The sequence below is a fragment of the Camelus bactrianus genome, chromosome 5 (genome assembly GCF_048773025.1).
Source record: "Camelus bactrianus isolate YW-2024 breed Bactrian camel chromosome 5, ASM4877302v1, whole genome shotgun sequence".
NCBI classification, from domain to species: domain Eukaryota; kingdom Metazoa; phylum Chordata; class Mammalia; order Artiodactyla; family Camelidae; genus Camelus; species Camelus bactrianus.
In genome coordinates this window covers 76,922,768-76,937,588 of record NC_133543.1, presented here as the reverse complement: position 1 = coordinate 76,937,588, position 14,821 = coordinate 76,922,768, and the positions used below count along the sequence as shown (strand labels likewise).

The 14,821-nt window shown below is 31.8% G+C and overlaps 1 protein-coding gene across 10 annotated transcripts in view; it reads left to right on the top strand.

Moving 5' to 3' along the window:
- Positions 1 to 14,821, top strand: part of NBEAL1 (neurobeachin like 1) — a 129,289-nt gene that overhangs the window by 102,079 nt on the left and 12,389 nt on the right. For 9 of the 10 annotated variants that reach the window (XM_045507987.2, XM_074364149.1, XM_074364152.1 and 6 more), the window contains 8 exons: positions 1,967 to 2,084; positions 3,123 to 3,220; positions 5,530 to 5,646; positions 8,142 to 8,231; positions 9,479 to 9,588; positions 10,031 to 10,203; positions 11,324 to 11,418; positions 14,526 to 14,642. In XM_045507987.2, the coding sequence (XP_045363943.1) occupies positions 1,967 to 2,084; positions 3,123 to 3,220; positions 5,530 to 5,646; positions 8,142 to 8,231; positions 9,479 to 9,588; positions 10,031 to 10,203; positions 11,324 to 11,418; positions 14,526 to 14,642 (918 nt within the window). Of the gene's footprint in view, positions 1 to 1,966; positions 2,085 to 3,122; positions 3,221 to 5,529; positions 5,647 to 8,141; positions 8,232 to 9,478; positions 9,589 to 10,030; positions 10,204 to 11,323; positions 11,419 to 14,525; positions 14,643 to 14,821 lie in introns of those variants that run through there. The other variant, XM_074364157.1, reaches the window with a different exon arrangement.

Here is a 14,821-nt window from a genome sequence, read left to right as displayed (position 1 = left end):
CAAGGGGAAAGAAGAAAGTAAACTCCATCTCCCAATGGTGAAAGTGAGAAATAATTTGCAACTGTCTTTAATCCACCACACACAGTCTGTCTTCTGGCCACAAAATATTTACATTCCTTCTACATAACAAAGTGTAGTACCTGCGTGCTCTTAAGACCCTCCAAAAGTCTCATCTCACTAGGCAGGGATCTGCAGACTTTTTCTGTAAATACTTTTGTTGACTGTAAGCTTAGTCTGTGTTGAAATTCTGCCAGTGTAGTGCCAAAGAAAATGGGGGTATAGCTGTGTTGTGCTAATCTGCAAATCTGGCCCACAAGCAGTGGTTTGCTGACCCCTGCATAATGGTATGAGTCTTGTAGTCCAGAATCTTATTAGTCATCTAAATCAAATTCATGTGTAGATATAATTCCTCCAGTATGTCTCCTCTTGGATCTGAAGACTGTGAAGTAAAGAGACAAGTTATCTGTCCCTGTGTAACAACAGTGGTGTGACAAGAACAGGAGAAGTATAATAGACACTTCCTTTCAAAAGGGAGAGAGAGACAAGAGACACCTACCAGTAACTGGTCCATAATTCAGAACTCCAGCAGGGATGTGCTCCCAGTTCCTTTATTAGGGCCCAGTGCTGTTCCCTGAGAGTGGTTCTCCATGTCTGCTTTTGTTCTACCCTTGGGCTCTTAGCTTTCCACTCTGAGTCATTCTTTTCCATAAAAAATAAAACAAACACATTGTTTACATGAGTGTCTTTGTCAGCCTCTTTCCTAACCATAGTAAATGGAAGCCAGAATTCTCTATTTTTTGAACACTTTCTGTTTCTTTCAGTCTGAACTAATACAATTTCTTTCAAAATATTATGAGTTTCTTATGCATGAACTCTATTGGGCAAAAACCATTCCATGTAACTTTACAAGACAGTCCCTTATCTCCTTTGGGCTGAGTGGGAGGCTACTACGGGAAAATGCCCTTAAGGTCTTTAAGATGCTCTATTTTCTAGTTCAGTGGGTCTGTGACACACAACCTTAAATCTTTGAGATCTCAATGGATTGTTTTATAGCCAGACTCTTCATCTAAACTTTTGCATCAGGCCATATTTTACTGGTTACAGTCTGATTTGATCATTAATTTAGGCCTTTTCTCACTCTGAGAGTCTTTGATCTCTAGTGATCTTGGAAATGAGAAATAATTTTCAAACTCAGCAAGACCCAACTCCTTTTTGTTTTTTAAAAATTGTGCTTAAAACCCAAACAGTTGATTTTTAAACTCATCCTTGCTTCTCCCATACATTATCACAGGCAGCTAAAAGAAGCCATTTAGCACTTAAAAGCATTCTGCCTGGAAATCTCCATCCCCAGATCCAGGAGTTCATTAGGTATCCTTTCTGTCTTTCATGTTACTAAAACATGTCACCTTTTCTCGTTTCTCCAGTAACAGTTTTCTTACAGTCTTTCAGGTCAACACTAACAGGCTCCAGGAGGCCCTTCAATACCATGCCTGCCTGCCACCAAGACCACCTCTTAGCGGGAAGGTGGGGGTGGGCCGTGGAGGGAGTGATTCTCCGCTGTCTTTAATCCACCCCGCTGTGGTTTCGTTCTTTCCTTGAATTGAATTTCTAGGCAACTATTTCAGTGGAAGTTTCACAGCAAAGATGTATTCCACAGCTGTCGATTTTTTTATTGTTCATATTTGGGCTATTAGAACATTTGTGTTGTTTTCTTAACCTACTAGTTAGGAGATGTATATATAGTAAATATTATAAATATGATGTCTATTTTATACTGGACAGAATATAGTCAATATATGGAGTAGATATTGAATAAATGCTTATTACCATGATTTTGAAATAATTTTATTTACAGTGGTAAGATTTGTATGTGGAAATGCTGAAAATGCTCTTACTTTTTTAAAGGACCTATCTTTACATTATAATTAGAAGGTATTTCTAATTACTAAATTTGTTCTTTTTCTAGGAGTCTGAATATGTTTCTGCTCATCTTCATGAATGGATAGATCTGATTTTTGGTTATAAACAGAGGGGGCCAGCTGCAGTGGAGGCTCTCAATGTCTTCTATTACTGTAGTTATGAAGGTATAAGCCCATATACTTTTTCTCTTACATTACATTGATAGAAAATACTGTTTAATATGTGTTTATACATGGTGTTTTGGATATAACTATTTAACACAAGAAAGATTACATTTAAAAATAGCTTTTGTGATCTTTTCTATTTGAAAGACTGCTGGCTTTTAAAAAAATAGTCGTTAAGCATATATATGCACATGTAATTATAAATATCAATTACTGGTGGCATAAAAGTTTTTCGTCTCTGGCTGTATGTGTCCTTTTCTGTCCAGTCTTATATTAAATATTCAGTATTGGATTGTCAGCAGACTTTAAAGAATTATAAATAACAAGTTCTTCAAATCATAATAAGATGACATTATTCTAGTGTTTAGCTCGGGATCAAGAACACTTTCTGAAGGCTTTGAAAGGCTTAAGAAGTAGTTATTTTCTAATCTTTCTGTAGAGCTAATAGTTCTAAAGATTGTAAATAGTATAAAGTTACGTGAATTTGAGCAGAGTGCATGTGACTTTTGGTAAATAGACAAGCCTGATTTTACCTTGCCATGTTCTAGTTTGTGGGTAGTATAGTGTGGTGGTTAGGAGCATGACTAGTCATGTAACAATCCATATTAAGGATGCCTGAGTATAATCAGTGAGCCAGAATATCACCTTTCTTAACTTTTGCTAGATAAACTAACTTATGGCAGTATTTTTCTGTGGTTATTACACTTGTTTCAGCTTGACTGTCATAAAGAAAGCAATCAGGTATAAAGTGATTATAGTGTGTATTTTTCCAAGAGAAACTGTTAAAGACTATCAGTTAACTTTTGTTCAAAATATTTAGTGATAAATAGTGAGTGGAATTTATTTTCATACGTATCTGATATCTGAAGCTTTACTGATTTTGAAAAAATTACCTCTAAAGTGTTTTTATAAATTGAAGAATGTAAACACTTTTGTTGAAATTATACTAATCAGTCTCTGAAGTGTTAAACAGCTAAACACCTGTGTGGCCTGCTGATTTGTGTTCATTCTGTAGTGAATCAACTGCTTGGTTTTTAGGAGCTGTGGATCTGGATGCCTTAACAGATGAGAAGGAAAGAAAGGCCTTAGAAGGGATGATTAATAATTTTGGGCAAACACCTTGTCAACTGTTAAAGGTAAAGCATGAAAGTTATTGATTACATAAGTCTAGAATTTAATTACTAAGGGACAGTACTACCAGTATTTTCTAGGATTTTAATGATTTAAAATCTTATTTCAGAATTATCTAGAATTTGGAAAAAATTATACTGTCATTGAAAAAAAATAAATTTCAAGATTGTTCCTATTTTGAAATAAAATATTGTGGTTAAAATCCACATATATAGTCAATTACTCTGAAGTCACAGAGGATTTATATTTACTCAGAAAGCCAGTCATCTTTATTTTGTTGATTCTGGGAAATAAAAAGTAAGGTCAAAGGCCCATGTCAGGTGAGACATTACTCCCTCCTTTATTTAAATGGAGAAAGAGCTCTAACTGAATATGAGTTAGGTATGCTATTAAAACTGTTCTTACACCAGGATTCATTCTATGTGTAAGACTTTTAGTAGCTGACACCTGCCCAAAAGGGCACTTACCATCCAGTCCTGACTATCAAATTGTAGAATGTATAAAATCAAATTATAAATATTACTGTATTTCTTTCCCCATACTAGTATCTGAAGTCAAATTTTTGTCTTCCTGATTCAAAGAAGTTAATCCAATGTTAGTTTTCAAAGATGCCTTGATCTTTGTTAGTATATGAGTTTAGATATGAGAAATACATAATAATATACCATTTGTTAAGTTGATACTTTCTTATGCAAGCACTGTGCTAGGTGATTTACCTAACCCTCACAGTAAATATTCATTTATCCTTATTTTTAGATGATGAAGCAATACTTCATAGAAATTAATACCTAGCTTACAGTGCCCTAGAGAAACCAAATACTTTTTCTAACTTTACACAACTAGAATATAACTGGGACAGGATTTTGGTGCATGACCATCTAACTTCAAAGCCTTTCTACGATACAGTGCTTCCTCTGAATTAATAGCTGTAAGCCCTCTTACTGAACTTGTAGGTCATTTTTCCATGTTCTTTTGGACTGTTAATTATACCCTAATTATGACACTTTCTGCCTTAGTTAGTTGTATATTTATCCATTTGCCTCATTATATTACAAATATGTTAAAGGCAACAACCTTCTCTTAATGATTTTTTGTCTTTCTTGCATATAGTTTGTTTGTAGTCGATATTTATTGAATTAAACTCTCCACAGCTGTAACAGCTACAGTTTATCTAAACTCTGGCTTATAGATGTACTTCTGTTAAGTGTGTTTTCAGACTAAGCTTTATAATTGTTACTCTTCCTTAGTAATAGTTTATTTGAAGCTTTTTATCTTGACTTTTACAGTATGTTTATATTTAAAAATAATATTTTAATCCTTACTTGCTGATAGTAAGAAGGGAAAAATAACAGAATAAAACAGAACACTTCATTGGGCTTTGGAAGAGGTTCTATAATATTTTTGCACCAGTTTGCTTTTCTCTTTTTTTATTTCACAAGGGTAATGCTAATTAGTTTCCATCATAAAAAATGACCCAGAAATCAGCCTTTGATTTAAAATAAAGTAAATATTTTGGATAAATGAAAGCTAAATACTGAAGTAGTTAGAGCTGTCAAGTCTATTTCCCATAATCTAGTATTTTGCAGTAGAGATAGAAGAATCCTCTTTAGATAGAATTCTGTTCTGCATTTTAACTGTGGCATTGGAATATTAATTTGATTTGTATTTTTCTTCTTATTAAAAAAGGTAATACTGTCCTTTGTCTCTGACATTTAAGTTAAGGAATAATAATAATTTATTTGAAAAATAACGCAGCATCATCTATTATTTGATTCTCATAGTAGTGACATTTAGATCTTATATCAGGAATTGAAGATTCACCCATATTATAAATACTGACTTTTGAATAATGCACTTAATTTTACCAAACATTTAAGTGTCTACCATATTTAAGATGCTTTTCTACGTGTTGAAAATCCAAAAATATGAATAAGGCTTGTTTTATGACTGTAAGATACCTATTGTCTAGCTGCGAAAGACAATAACCAACTATATGTAATCCAACATAGAAGGAAATAAGTACTAAATAAAATAGTAAATAATGTGCTGAGGAAAATAATAAAAGAGAATAATTAATTCTACTTAGAAATTCAAGAGAGGTATCAATAAGAAAAACTTTAAAGTAGACATGGGTTTCTCTATAAATGGAGAAGGTAGAAGTTCTACTGAGGGAACAGTCTGAGCAATGGCCTGGAGTTGTCAACGGCGCATGGTACGTAATCTGTTGTAGCTAGAGTCCAGTATGTATGAGGGGTATAGTGAGGGATGTTTTAATGTAGTTATGGAATTTTTTTTTCTTAAAATTTTTTTGAAGGAACCACACCCTTCTAGATTATCAGCAGAGGAAGCAGTGCAGAAGCAGACCAAAACAGACACTTCAACCCTAAACCTATTTCAACACCTCCCTGAACTCAAGTCATTTTTTATAGAGGTAATATCCAGCTTGGTAATACCAAAGAATTTTCTCTGTGAATTCTGCACACCACAGTATTCCTTTTATTCTTAAATGGAGGGGATGGATCTTAATATTTAAGCCAAAATAGTAAATAATACTTCAGTAATATGTTCTTAGATTTTTAAACAACCTTATTGGAAGCTTTTGTTTGCTGCTAAACTGTTCTGTTCTCTTGGCTTTCTTATTTCTAACTTCACGTTTTCCTAAAGGAAACGTAAAAAGAAGAATAAATCATTTGATTTAGATGGCCTTCTATGTCAGTTGAGATAATACGTGGAGGAAGTCTAAAATAACTCTTTAATTATAATGTCTGCTCATGTATAAAATATGGCCCAATGAGTCAGATTGTTATTTTACAGTCAAGTAAAGCAAGATAGATAGTTAATGCTGTTATTGAAAAAACACCTCCAAATTCAAATGTTTAAATATACACATTGAATTGCAATTGATCTTTGAACAACACAGCTTTGAACAATGAAGGTATACTTATATATGGATGTTTTTTCAATAATAAATACTACAGTACTATGTAATCTGTGGTTGGTTGAATTTGTGGATGCAGAACTGCAGATACAAAGGAACCATAGATACCAGAGGGCTGACTACAGATTCTGTGTAGATTTTGACCATGTGGAGAGTTGGTGTCCCTAACACCCAAGTTGTTCAAGGGTCAGCTGTACTTTGAATAGTTCAGAATGTGAATGTGAAATGCATTCATACCTATAATTTGGTTAGGATAGATAATACTAACTTTTTTGGAAGAAGGAAAAATAATGGTAAAAAGTTATGAGAAATAGATGGAACATGTGCATGAAATAAGCAGTAACTCTCATGTAATATAGCAGTGGTTGGTAAATGTTTTCTTAATGGGCTAGATAATAAGTATTTTGGACATTGTAGTTTAAAGGCATAATCAACAATATTATGTAGGTACATATATAAGCACTTAAAATAGAACCATTAAAAAATGTAAAAACTATTCTTAACCTACCCACAGCCTACAAAACAGTTGGTAAGCTGGAAATGTCCCACAGGCCTGGTTTGTCAAATCCCTGCATTAGAGCATCATCATAATGCATTTCTTAGATTCAGTGTCATGGGAAATCATTATAGAATTTTTTTAAAATTTGGTGTTAAAAATTTTAGGAAGTTAAGTTTTATACTGAATTTTACTCAAATGAACATGTTGTAGTAAGGCCCACAGTGTTTTAATGTAAATGTGTTTTCACATGTTTGTGAAAGCATATCAAAATTTATTGCCTTTCTAAGGAAAGCAGCCTCAGTCCTGCGATGTTAGCTCTTTACTACATATAGGGCAACCCACAAAGCCCTATTTGACCCCTAAACTGATGGACATGTAATACTTTATTTATTATCTAATGCTGATAATGTTATTTTCATCGTGTCTAATCTTGTGGCATTGTTTTTATAGGATAATACAGTCTGAGTTCTATCTGCAGATGCAATAACATTTGCCCCTCTCTGTACCCACCATGTTACAGGGTAGCTTTCCCCAGGACTAGTATCTGGAGCAGGATAAAGAACACAGTAGATATCCTTGGGTACAAATAACTTGTTAATCCCATTTCATCATCATACAAGAAGGTGGTGTTTCCCACTCATTCATATGAAAAGAGAAGGCCTCTCCTAGGTCTCTTCCTAGGTATTAAAATGGTGAAGAAAATTGATGTAGCAATGAAAGCAAGGGCTTATTTAAATGGATTTCTTCAGATACCGCTTCCTTTTATGCTTGTTTAAATATGTCTTTCTTCTCTTGATTAATTCACAGTGTGAAGAAAAAAGATAAATGCTAACTTTATATGGTTATAATTCATTATTTAGTTCCTATAAAGCTCTTAGAAAAGCTCCTGGCACACAGTATGTTCCCAGTAATGTTAGGTTATAATTTATCTAATAAATATTAGGTATAATTTATAAATTATTATCATATCAAGAAACTCAATTCGAATCATTGTTCTCTTTCATACTGTAGTAAGATAATGGTGGATGTTTTCTGAGGACTGTATTTTTTCGTCCTTTTTTGGTGGCTTTTTAGGGCTTAAGGTAATGGAATAGATCTAATTTTTGAAAGGTAAACCCAAAAAGAAAATTCTGTAAAATATAACGGGTTTTCCCATTTCACTTACTTGGAAAAACGTTTTCTTATATGATCTACTTTTTCTACACGTCAATATGGCAAGGGAAAAGGAAAGCTCTTAAATCACTGGCTGTTTTAAATGGTTGATGCTCCTTGATTTCTGCATCTCTGTTTAGTGGTAGAGTAGTGGAATACAAGGAGGTGATGGGTATATAATTCCTTTCCTACATTTTAAATTAAGTGATGATGTACTTTGATAGAGTAAAATGCTATGTCACAGGGTTTATCCTTGTTTAAAAAAAATAGAAGTTTTCAAAAATTTGTGCTTAATAAATTAGAACTAGCCACTAAACCTCTGTGCTTTATTTTATAGGGAATTAGTGATGGTATTCCACTAATAAAGGCCATTGTGCCCAAAAATCAGTCTCGTTCTTTTATGTCACAGGGCAGTCCTGAGTTACTGGTAAGTTGATTTAAACCTTTTTCATGCTGCCATGTCTATGTCTATTACAATATACTTAACTAAAAAACTGAGAAAATAAAAAAAAAATTTAAATCTTCTTAAAAAATAATAGGGAAAATTTTTATAGAATTAATTTGACCAAGTATATAAATGTATTTTTTATTTACATAGCTTTTATTTTAAGTAGTTCTGTAATTCTTAAGTTTATTTGGAATAATAAATATGTGAAAATATCAGGAAATTTTGTACAAGAAAATTATGATATAACATCTTATTAGATGTTAAACTTTATCATAAAGCAGTGAAAATAATGAAAATGAGATATAATACAGAATTGATAAAGGTCCATATGCAGGCCATGGTAGTGAGTACTTTACATGAATTTTGTTCTTTAATCCACCTAACAGTTCTGTTAGATAGGCACAATTATTGCTTCCCTTCTACAGATGAGGGATTAAAATTCAGAAGTAACTTGCTCAAAGTCACAAAGCTAGCAAGTAAGTAATCTCGGACCTTGGCAAATAGACGAAACCTAGATCTGTCTTATTCTAATTTTGTCATTTAGAAATTATAAAAATTGAGCATATTGCAGTGAACAGTAGAGATTCCAGAATTAGATCTATTTTTCTTATTATGCATATTGTTTGCTTAGAGAAGAGGTCTAGAAAGATACATAAAAATAATATAAGTTCTTTTTGAGTGGCAGAATTCTTGTGATTTTCAGTTTAAATACATGTATTTTTTTGTTTCCTGATTTTTTTTTGTTAGTCTGTTAATTTTTATCGAGAGGAAAAACTTTTCATTTTTAAATGCAAATATTCACTATTACTGTCCCTAAGAAAGAGAGGCTTAACAATTCTTCATAAGATCTACTTCTGATTTATGTTCTACATGATATATATCTTATTTTTATGGTTAATAATTATTAATAATAATTTTTATGGTTAATAATCTTAATTACTTCTGACTGCCAACTATTAGATACTAATGAACTTCGAGAAATTTTAAGGAAAATAATTTTACTGAAGAAAGACACATTGGACAACTTTTCTTGTAGTAAAATAGCAACAAAATTTTTAACCATTTGAATTATTTTAGGACTTTCTTAATGAGTTTTCATGTGTTAAGTACACAGTCTCACACTAATCCCGAAATGTAAATGCTAACATCATGTAAGCATTTGGGTACCCTATGCTACTTTCTTTAATATTTCATTATATTTTTGTCTTCGTATGTTTCTTTTCCAGGTAACAATAAGCATGAATTATGTTATTGGAACCCATGGATGGCTGCCTTATGACAGAAACATTTCTAATTACTTCACATTCTTCAAGGATCAAACTGTGACAAATCCAAAGTAAGTAAATGAACATTTAAAATAAAACAGGAATAGCCAGTACCTTCTTGCCAGGTAAAGCAAATAGATTAAACTTTCCAACTTCCAGCTTTCCTGGTCCTGGCATACCCTTAATTGTCTTTATACTTTGAAGCTGTGTGCAGAATTGACAGTCTTACTAAGTTGGCTGTAAAAGTCAAGATTTAAATCTTTTTCACATGTTCACCAATCTCAACTTCTTTATGCTTAACCTTTGGGACTGTTTTGTTATGTATATTTTTATTTAATGAAAAATATGAATAAGATTAATGTATCTTCTGTATGTCTTTATCATTTATTAATAAGCATTTCAGATTGAACAGTTGAACAGATTTATTTTTAATTTCTTTTTTGAAGATATTAAAAAAGTTGATATTGGTCTAAGTGACCTTTTTTAGAGTCTAATATTTAATTGTGTTTACAGAACTCAGCGTAGTATGAATGGTCCTTTTGCTCCAGGGCTGGAGATCACTTCTAAGCTATTTATAGTATCACATGATGCGAAGTTACTTTTCAGTGCCGGACACTGGGATAATAGCATTCAAGTGATGTCACTTACAAAAGGCAAAACTATTTCACACCATATCAGACATATGGGTAAGCATTAACTTTTTTTTTGCCCAAAACAAAATTGTCTTTATTTTTTCTATGATAGTAGTAGATACTTCTTATAAAATACATTAATTCTGTCTTTGAAACTGAGTGAATTTTTTGATAGAGTTGTGTTATGATTATTATATTCTTTCTTTAAGAGTGTTTAATGTATTTTGGGTATACTAAGCATCATATAAATTAAGTACAGTTTCATAAGCTGAAAGATGTTAGGTAAAGTCTTTTAAAAAATTGGTAGATAGAGTAAGAGTTTCATGATAAAATAGTAAAAAAATAAGCTGTCATAGTTGAATAAAAAATCAGCTGCTTTATTTGTTGGTAGTAAAGCATGAAAGAGAGAAAATTATCAAATGTAATTTAACCTGGTGCTTCTTCGTATCTCAGTCTTCAATGTGAGGATAAAACACTGAGTAGGATTTTTCCTAATAAACCTGCTAGGAGAGGGAAATGGAGTCTGCTACTCATTTTGTACCAGTGTCTCCTAAGATGGCACTTAGTTCAGGTTTTTACAATTTATGAAAAATGTATTTTATATTGTGAATTTACAGTGTAATATATGTATTGTTTTGGTTAAGGACACATACTCTGTAGGATTGCAGTTCCCAATGGGAGTAAAAAGTGAATTTGGGGGTGAGAGAGTAAGAGAGCAGAGAAATATCAAAATTAAGTGGGGGTCCCTTTCAGGCTACCTAACCTCCTGCCAGGAGTCTGACATGCATGTCTACTCTTCACCCTCAAAGGAGGGTGGCCTAGAGGGGAAGGATATAGCTCAGTGGAAGAGCGTGTGCTTAGCATACATGAGTTCTTGGGTTCAATCTCCAGTACTTTTATTAGAATAAATAAATAAAAACCTAACTACCTCTTCCCCCCAAAAAATTTTTTTAAAAAAAGGAGGGTGGCCTCAAAGAAAGCCTTTTTACATGATTTTATACTGCTTCTTTCCTTTGTCACTCCCAGTGCTTTTCCAGTGCCATTCCTACATTTCTCCCTGTTGGAACAACTGATTTAATGATAGTTTGAAAGTAACCTAAGATTGCCCTTTAGTTCTGTTTCAGCAAAACTATGCCATTTCAACTTTTACATTCCTTTTTTTTTTTTTTAACAGATATTGTGACTTGTTTAGCTACAGATTACTGTGGAATACATTTGATTTCTGGTTCCAGAGATACTACATGTATGATATGGCAAATAACACAACAGGTAGTCACACATTTAAATATTCTTGATTTAGATCATAGATTCACCCTGAGAATACTATTGAGATGTTCTAGTAGAATAAGGAATGTTTCTCTGGCACTGAATGGTTATTTGAGCTCCCTTGCATTCCGTTACTCCTCATTCTGTTCTGTCTTAATCGCCACATTTTTTCCTAGATGTATTGTTTAATTCATGACCTTATCTCATATTACCTTCCAAAAAGAACTCTTATTAACCTCTTCTAGGAAACAATTATTTTTCTCATCTTTGTTGACAAAATTCCTGATTTCCTTTCAGGTGGGACTCTTAGAAGGTATAGGTTTATAATTTTCATCAACCTTATTGTATAATCATGATAATGTTGGTCCGGGGAAGTGTCTTTTTTTCTTTATGGCTTCTGGATTTTCTGCCTTGCTTAGAAAAATAAGCAGTCTTTTCCCCACTCCAAGTTTATGAAAACATTCCCTTAAAATTTTCTTACAACACTTTTCTTGTTTTATATTTTTATATTTCAATCTTTAATTCATTTCTATATTTTATAATATAGAATAATTAATACCAGGTATATAATTATGTAGATATATAGTAGAATATATATAATGTTAATTACATAACAATGTAGAATATAAAAAATAATACGATTTTGTTTACTTCTGAGTAGAAAGTCATTTATGCCAACATAAATGATTACCCACTGAACTGGATCTTTTTCTAGATTCCCCATTCTTTTACACTTATCTATTTCTATGTCAACACCAAAATGTTTTTATTTTAATAGTTTAATATTTGATAAGGCAAATCTCCTCTCACTGTTTCCTTTATTTAAAAAAGTATTTTCAGCTATTCTTATATGAGTATTTACTCTTCTGTATGAACTTTAAAAGTATTTTAACCATACCTTCCTTTCAAAATCTCCAGCTTAGTCTTAGTGAAATCATATTTAATTTGTATGTTAATTTGGTATAAATTGACATTTTTATAATTATTCCTATCCAGAAATAGGAAATGTCTTTCCATATTTATTTCAGGTGTTTTTTCAGTGTCTTTGGTAAAATTTTATAATTTTTTTTCCGTTTAGGTCCTGTGTTTTGTTATATTTACTTCTATCATATTTTTATGACTATTTCAGTGGGATTTTTTAAAATCATTTTTATTTCTGACTATTGCTAGTATAAAAAAGCTATTGATTTCTATACAGTTATCTTATATTTAATCAGTTTACCAAATCCTCTTATCCAGGTCTCATATTTATTAGTATTTTTTGGATTTTCTGAAAAGATAGATTATACATGTTGGTTTTTTTTATCTTTTCCAGCATACTAATTATTTCATTTTCTTATCCTATTACATTGCAAATATAATAAAGGAAGAAAATTTTAGTGAGCAGCCCTGTCTCATGTTTGACTTTGATGAAATTGCCTTCACTTTTGTGCCATTTAGTATACTGTTTGCTATTGGGTTTCACTAGTGTTTTTTTCTATTTCAACTGTTATTTTCCTTCTGTTGCTTTTTTCTTTGGTAGCTTTTTAGTTTTAATAAAATTTTAATTTACAGGAAAGATACAGAGGTAGTACATTTTTGCCATTTGTCTTAACATTCTCTCCTGCTCCTTCTCTCTGTATTTTACTTTTTTTGTAAGCATTTTAAAAGTTGGAGATATTATTTTCCTTTACCCCTAAACAATTCAGTGTATGTTTTCTAAGAACAAAGACATTCTTATACATAACCACCGTGCAATTATCAACATTTATTAACATTTATATAATATTATTTAATCCACAGTCCAAGTTCTAATTTTGTTGGTAGTCCTAATAATGTCCTTTACAGATATTTTTTTTCCAGTTTCTCTTCCTTTTTAAAATTTACAGTTTTTCCTTTATTTTTCTTAAGGTAATGTATTATGTTGAGAAGTGTCCTAGCTTTGAATCATCCTTGAATTCCTATATAATTCGTGGTGGTGTTACATTTTACTGCAGGATTTTATTTGCTAATACTTTAATCATTTCTCTACTTAAAAAAGGAATAAATCTGTTTTTATTCTGTCTTTGCTTGTTTAGTATTGGGATATGCAATCTTTATAGAATGAATTTGTGAAGAGTCTCTCTTCCTCTGTAACTTGAATTACTTACATAATATAGAAAATATCTGATTTTTAAAAATTAGATAGAGTGCACTAAACACTCAGACTGATACTCTTAGAGGAAGACAAATATGACCCAGATAATAATACAGTGTCCAGGGGAATTCATCCACATTATATAATGTTAGTAAAAGATCTGGACATTTATTTACAATAATCATAAAACAAATACCATTCAAACTATTCAAACATTCTGTATCATAGAAAGTAATGTACCAAGCAAAGCACACTAAAAACAGATGAAGAAAAATTCAAGTACAGAGAGGTTCCCTGCAATAAAACTGTGCTATTAGAAGAACACAGTAAGAGTATCAATTCAATAAAATAAGACCGCAAAGATGAAATTATAAAATAGCATAATAAGATGAAAAGGGAAATTGGAGAAGAATCAAACTGAAATTAAAACTGATACCATTGCAATTATAAATAAACCCAGAGCAGAAACAATGAGGAACAATTTGATGTGACTGAAAATCAAATTATTAACAAAGGAAGATTTAAAATAATCAAAATGAATACAAATGAAAAAACAAAAGGATTAAAGCAATTTGAAAAAGAGTAATAGCTATAGAAATCAAATACAAGTCAGCATAAAGATAATTTTTGTCTCTGAAATAAGAATGCCAATAAATGAAATAGGTAAAGTGTTCAGAGATATAATACAAAAAGCTTCCCTGAAGGAGAGGAAGGATAAATCTGCAGATGAAAAGGGCAAATAATACACCTGTTAAAATTAATCCAACACAGTCAACTTTGAAACTCTTCAGATTTAGTTTCTGAGCTTCAAGAGATTGAGAATAATTTAAGAATCCAAAGAGAAACACAAAAATGGGTACTACTCTGAATAGACTTAGTGGTAAAAACTATTTGCAGTGTCAGTTTGTGAGCAGACAGTTTAAATACAGGATAAAGCTTTCTATAGAGAACAGACTATAAGACAGTTACCTTTGCTTTTCTGTTTTAATATTAGGGAGGTACTCCCGTGGGCTTAGCATCTAAACCCTTTCAGATTCTGTATGGACACACTGATGAGGTACTGAGTGTTGGCATCAGCACTGAGCTAGACATGGCAGTGTCTGGATCAAGGGTAAGATTTCACCTTTAAAAATACTGATTTTTTTTGTTTGTTTAAATTAAGAAGCAATATTTATATTTAAAATTTTTTCTAGGGGTATTGGTAAAAGCACAGAAATTTTATACTGTGTTTGTGTAGGACTTTGTAAAAGTAGAAAAATACAGAAAGAAAAAACTTAAAAGAGACTGGAT